Source organism: Apaloderma vittatum, unplaced genomic scaffold, assembly GCF_000703405.1.
Source record: "Apaloderma vittatum isolate BGI_N311 unplaced genomic scaffold, ASM70340v1 scaffold41995, whole genome shotgun sequence".
NCBI lineage: Eukaryota > Metazoa > Chordata > Aves > Trogoniformes > Trogonidae > Apaloderma > Apaloderma vittatum.
The window spans coordinates 7,400-13,954 of NW_009717292.1; the positions used below are offsets into that span (position 1 = coordinate 7,400).

The 6,555-nt window shown below is 43.5% G+C and overlaps 1 protein-coding gene across 1 annotated transcript in view; it reads right to left on the minus strand.

Annotated features, from left to right (window-relative positions):
* CEP104 (centrosomal protein 104kDa) overlaps positions 1-6,123 on the minus strand; it is a 12,268-nt gene extending 6,145 nt beyond the window's left edge. The window contains exons 1-11 of the mRNA XM_009869825.1: positions 6,011-6,123; positions 5,323-5,496; positions 4,599-4,737; positions 3,905-3,970; positions 3,436-3,512; positions 3,100-3,268; positions 2,732-2,890; positions 1,950-2,204; positions 1,557-1,760; positions 966-1,133; positions 302-475 (exon numbers count right to left, since the gene is read on the minus strand). Coding sequence (XP_009868127.1) covers positions 302-475; positions 966-1,133; positions 1,557-1,760; positions 1,950-2,204; positions 2,732-2,890; positions 3,100-3,268; positions 3,436-3,512; positions 3,905-3,970; positions 4,599-4,737; positions 5,323-5,496; positions 6,011-6,123 — 1,698 coding nt within the window. The remainder of the gene's footprint in view (positions 1-301; positions 476-965; positions 1,134-1,556; positions 1,761-1,949; positions 2,205-2,731; positions 2,891-3,099; positions 3,269-3,435; positions 3,513-3,904; positions 3,971-4,598; positions 4,738-5,322; positions 5,497-6,010) is intronic.
* Positions 6,124-6,555: the final 432 nt, after the last annotated feature.

The window sequence follows — 6,555 nt, forward strand, 5'->3', positions numbered from 1 at the left end:
ATGAGGAAAATTAACTGTCTGTGTCAGCCTTGAGCAAGGAACGGTCTGTGTCTTTTAAAGTGGGCAGCTCTTTATGCTTTTGCTAAATCTGCTTTGAAAAGTCGACTATCAAAAATGTAATGAACTGCAGGAGCCTGAGCAGTACCTTGTACTTTCTTCTCACCTCTTTTGCAAGAAGAAAGCACGAGTCACGCCCTTCTGGCATCCGCAGCAGCAGGCGTCTCCCCTCACTGTTACCCACCCGCAAGCTCAGTGACATTCGTAATGCAGATCCAAAGGCAATCTGAAGAAAAGCACCTACCTCAATGAAGTTAGAAGCCACAACGCGAAGACGAGATGAAGAGTCTCCTGTTCTAGAAAGCAAGTTGGGAAGCGTTTTTTCCACACAATGAGAAGTTTCTAGTTTTCCTAGTTTATGTGTCGGTATATAGTGGGTAATGATCATCTTTAAAAGTTTCAAGGAAGCTTGAAAAACCTAAGTTACAACAACAAAAAGAAAAGGAAATGCTGAACAAAAATACCACACAGATCCCTGTCTTCAGATAATATTGGTTTATTTTCTTTTTCTCCTGTTTAAGGCTTTTTTGAAGCCTGAGAGTCCTTAGGCTAATGGCCATTTTTCAAGGTGGAAACTAAAAATGACTTCATTGCCGTGTTTCAACTTTAAAAAAAAAAAGAGGCCCAAGGGCAGTACACGTTCACTGCATCAACAACTGTTTTCAAGGCCAGGCCGGTATTTCCCGCGCTGCTGAACGCCAGACAGTGCCCAGTCCTTGATCCTGATGAAAAGCTGACATTTCAATTCTTTCGGGATTTTTGTTTGTTTGGTCTTTTTTTTTTTTAACTCACCAGTATTTTTACAATTATTTGTTTAAATTATTTAAAGTGTCTTAACCACAGGGTTCTACAGCTTTTGCTGTTAGTTTTCCACTGAAGCATTTCTTATGCAACATCTTACAACTTACTGAAGACACTACGTCTTTGATGGCTCTCCTTACAAGAAAGATGGCAGCCCTCAGCATGTTCTTCAAATCCTCCTTCGGAGTGTCTACCGACACTTCCATCAGCTTCTTATACACAGCCAGTAACGCATCTTCTCGACATGACCAAGTTTTGGAATACGCTCCTGAAACCTGAACACAGAACAAGCTTATCTCTTAAAAGGTCAATACTGAAACATCAATATTTGTTCAACATTCATATATAGGAACAGCCTGAAAACAACCTATGAACTTAAGCATGAAATCCCCAGGTGCTTCCTACAGGAATCTGGCTTTTATTAAAAGCACAGGTATTTGAAAAACAATGAGTTAAACAGATTAACAGGTCGGACTCAAGGAACCATTTCAGACAGAGGCACGGTTTCTCTCCCTACAAAAGACAGTGATGAGTTAGGGGTCAAATTTTAATTTCAGATTTTTAAGTAACAGCTTAGGTCTGCTGTTGACTGAGGTCTTTGTTGACTGAGAACATATCAAATAGGTCTTTGTTGACTGAGAACATATCAAATCAACACAGATCCCAATAATCTGTGTGTTGGTTTAGCTGCTCTTTACCAAAGCTTCTCCAAAAACTTCAACGGCAGGGCTGGCCTCCCTCAGCGCCTTCTCAGTGAGTGGTTCTGGTTCCCCAGTAATGCCACTTCTTGGAGTCCTGCTGGTATCCTCGGCAGCCAGCCCCGGCTCCAGGTACGCGATTGCTTCATCAGGCTGCTTACAGGCAGCTGGAAGAGGTCTTTCATCGTACGGCAAAAATTCGACCTAACAAAGGAGATATAATTTGCTATTCTAGAAATGGCTCGGATGTGAAGTTGTCTCATCGCTAATTGATGGGGAAATAAAAAAGCTTTGAGGTGAATTCAAAGCAGTGATACTTTCCAATTATGTACAGATGTTGGAGGACCCCTAACGGTATCAGGAAGAAATGGAATCAGTGCCTACACCACTCACATTTTCTTTGGGGAGAACTTCCCTGGAGGCTGTGGGATAAGTCTCAGGAGGAGGAGGAGAAGGAGACTGACGGGGAATGATGGGCTCAGCAGGAGCAGGATCTGATGCCTTCTTTTCCAGCAAAGGCTCTGCTCTCTGTGGTTCTTCCTTCTGCGGTTCTGCGTGCTCACCAGGAGGTGAATTTGTAGCTTTTGTGTGCTGAGGACTGTCAGGATAAATCACGGGCTCCAAAGGCAGTTGAGGTGGTTTTCGAATCTGAGACAGGGAAGGAGGTTTTGTAAAGCAAGGCTAGCAACGTACTGAACGCAGAGTTAGTACAGCTACAGCTCAAATAATTCTGTGTGGATGTGTGTGTGTGGAGGGATTATAAAGCTTCCTGTTCTGAGAAAAATATAGAACTACATATATCTTATCACACTAAGTTAGACTTGATGCCAGCATAAGCCTGTTATACCCCTTCAAAATACGAGAAAGTACCTTATGAATCTGCATTAGGTAGCCTTGAAATTATGCAAAATATTCAGGATTCTAATGTCATTTGCTTGAGACCTTAACAGTTTAATGTAATTTATGGAGAACTAAGCAAGTTCATAAAATGCCACGTACAAATCTTTGGTTAGGGAAATCCATGATTCAGACAGAAATCTTAAAATCTTCATGCAATTGTCATAAAAGACCTGTGTAAGATCTCTTAGTCATTCAATTTATTGTGGTTGCTCTGCCATTTCTATTTACAAAGCCCCCAGGACGAAGCCTCCTAAGAGAGGGCTCAGAGCACGCACCATCAGCTGGGCATCCAGAAGGTGGTGGAGCTCCAGCTGCTGATACACTTTCAGGCGGTACACTTCCATTTGCTGCTTCTTCACTTCAGCAAGATCATAATCCTCTTTCTCTATAGCGTAGCGCTTCTCCACCTCGTACCGCCCCAGGCACTCCCCCACCTAGAAGAGGGCAGAACAAGCCAGCTCGGGATCACCTTTCTGTACACACGTGCACAGGTCAGTACTCCTGGCCAAGTTATTGAATCAAGCCGTGTGATTTTAAAATTACTATTTCGAAAATATACTGGAAACGACGGTGATTCCCCATGGGCCACTGGAATGCTGGTCATCTTAAGGATCAGTAAGAACGAACATTCTCTCAACAACACCTTTTGCAAGTCTGCAATGGCTTGTTTGAGCTTCTTGGCGTAATCGTAGCACTCGTGATGGACAGCTTCACGCTTCTTCTCATCCAGTCTGCGTATTATCTGGGCAACTTCTGGATCCTGGTACATGTCAAAAGCCAAATCATCTAGAGGTGAAATGGAGTCAGGTTTCCTGAAGATACAAAATTAATAAAGCAACTTTCAATTAATCCACAATAAACCAAGCTGAGTGTATGTCTTCTGTTTTCACTGGCAGGGAGCTAACAACATACAGAGACTAATCAATAGTTTAGATGGAGCAGACGCGTCACCAGGGCGTATGCAAAAGAACCTCCTTACCCAAGGTAAGTCCCATCTAAGGCAGGATCATCTGACTTAATTCCCAAGTACTGGTCTATCAGCTTCTCTCTGGAAGGCTTTGTAAGAAAAGAAAAACACAAAAAATCTTAATGAACATTCATCAACACCAAGTGTGTGCCCAGGACAGAAATCCTGACTTGCCACAATCAGCATAAGCTGTGCAAGTTATAGCACTTGTGCTTCGGGGCATATTGAAACAGGAGAATTTGGAGAGGCTGGAAATGCCAACGTTCCAGTTGATGACAGCTCAGGGGGTTTTATTTGCATATTAAGCTCAGTTTTTGAGAACTTCCTTGCTTTGGGATAACATAAAAAATAACAAACCCCAACATGTGGCAGCTCTGCTGCAGCACAAAACGAGCAGGAGACAGACGCGTTCCTTTACCCCAAGAACCCTGTAACCAAACCCAGGCAGCAAGAGCACCGAGTCAGGGAAGTCAGCACTTACCGTGTTATTGCTGTCGTTACTGCAGTCTGCTGGGTCTCCAATAATGTTTATAGCTACTAGGCCAACCTGGGACAGATTAAAAGAAAATGTAAACGCGTAAGGTCATTACTTTTTCCGTATCTTAAGAAAATTGAAACAAAAAGAGACAGAACCCGTGGCCTCCAGGGTGGTGTGGAAGCAAAGAGAAGCACCAAGTGCCAAATGTACTTCACGCTTCATTAAAAATGTATTACCAGATCTACAGACACACTGTACAGTCATCAGTTGTTCCCTTTTCTGGGATGGAAATGGAAAGAGTCACTGCAGAACTGGGGCAGATATCTGCTTTTCTGTATCACCATGGCTGAACAACACCTCCACTTAATGCCACATCAAATCCTAACGACTACGAGTGGTTTTGTAGCGACTGCAGAGCTGCTCTCAGTGGAATCGCTTTGCCTTCAGCACGGAGCCTGCAGTGCAGCCTAAAACTCAGAATGAAAGGCAGTAATGGAACAGGCACTTGATTCGCTTGTTCTGGATAAGTTGCACGCACTGAGTCATGATTCCAAGTAATTTATAACTCTTATTTGTATTTTTCTGTTTCAAAAGAAAACAAAAATAAGCGTGGGGGCCTTCAACCAGTATTTTTAGCTTCTACAAATCAAGGGACCAGACTGAAATGCCGTCTAGCTTTCCAAGTAAGGACTCTTACCTGACCATATAAGTTGTATTTATTGACATAATTTTTATGGAAAATCAGCTTCACGTACTGGCCAACTGCATCCATATACACAGATTTTAACTCTCGTGCCTTAAAATCAGTCTTCTCATTGTCCGAGAGAGGGACGTAACTGAGAGGGAAAACATAGTGAGTAAGCAGAGGAAAGGTACAAATACACAGATGCGGTTTTGCTCCTCGGGTTAGTACTTTGATTAAGGTTGAAAGCTCCCTTAAAACTGTAACAATGTGTGCTGAGAGCTGACAAGACTGTTCAGCTGCATCATGCCTCTCAAACCTACGTCTTCAGCTTTGTTACAACCTGAGAAAGTACAGAACCTGCACGCCTTGCAGCACAGCCTCTCGACACCCTCTGCCAAGCATCATAGAATCACAGAATCACAGAATGTCAGGGGTTGGAAGGGACCTCTGAAGATCATCTAGTCCAACCTTCATCCCAGCATACCTAACCACTACACCACAGCCTCAAGTGCCAGATCTACTTTTTTTTTAAACACCTCCAGGGTTGGTGACTCCACCACCTCCCTGGGCAGCCTGTTCCAGTGCCTCACCACTCGTTCAGGAAAGAACTTCCTCCGAATATCCAATCTAAACTTACCCTGACGCAACTTGAGGCCATTTCCCCTTGTCCTGTCTTAATTCTTCCTGAGGCCTTTCTGATTACGGTAGTAAAACCACTCAGAGCTTTTTGACTTACCCTAGCCTGTGAAATCTCTGGGACTGATAAGGAGCAAAGTATTCAGGCAAGCTTTCACTGACGTAGAACTCAACTTGGCTTGATATCATGTACTGGTGAGCGAGCAACTGCAGTTTTCGAATCCGACACCTCTCCACCAACTGCAGAACAATTTCCTGTGGATACTGACAGCATCTGGAAACATATACAATTTCTCAATCATCTTTTTAAAGATGACTTCACTTCCAACTTGAGTAACGTTTAATTACAGAACTTCCCAAAGCTATTGCAGTTTAAGTCAGTATTAAAAATATTGTAAGAAAAAAACAGAGTAGAGTAGAAACATTTCCCTCTTCACTTTATTGCATGCATGTGAATGTCAATATGCCCCACACAGATCGAGAGGATGTGCTGAGAAGACCAGACTTTTAATAACAAGCCAAGGCAGTGGGAAATTCCAAAACCAACAAGAAGAAAAATAGTGGTTTTTTTTCTTTTCTTTCAAAGGACTTTATTTACATGCAATGTGACGCCTTTAGATGGCAACCAAGGCACTTTTTTTCTCAGCTGATGATACAACTCTGCTGGTTGTATCATCAGTTTGGTCTGGGACGCTATAAACTACTCTGACCATGCAGGGCACATCTCCCACTCATTTTAAACTCCCTTAGTGCCTCCGAACTCCGCATGCTCCTCCTGCCTGCAGTACCTGGGTGATCGCCATCCCTTCACTGTTGGTGCATGAACCATCAGCTCTTTCGCGCTGAAGCCATCCTCGTGTCCCGATGAACTAACGACTACGAAATTGATCTTGTGTGGCATCCTGCAGAAGCGAGCTAGCCAAGGCAGCAGTGTTCCAAGCTCAAACTAATCCCTGGAAGGACAATGAAAGAACACTGAAACACTACAGTCAAAGGATTAAACCTATCAAGGCAGTAGGTGATGGGTCCAAGTCTAAATTTTCTTCATTTAATATTGGCACCATAAACCACAAAATACCCTTACGCGGAGCCTTTTATTAGTACTTAGTAAAGCGGGGGTTTGGCTAACTTGTATGGCAGTTTGCCAATACATTAAATGCACCCATCCAAGATGAGGCTTGAAACTGTGAGTTCCACAACGCGCACAGGACCTACCCGTACACCCTCTGCACGGAAAAAAAAAGCCCAACCCCAAAGAACAGGGTCAGTTTGGCACTTTTCCAGAGCTACACACGCACCTCGGCTGCTGACGGGGAGCAGAAGCGGGAGGGAC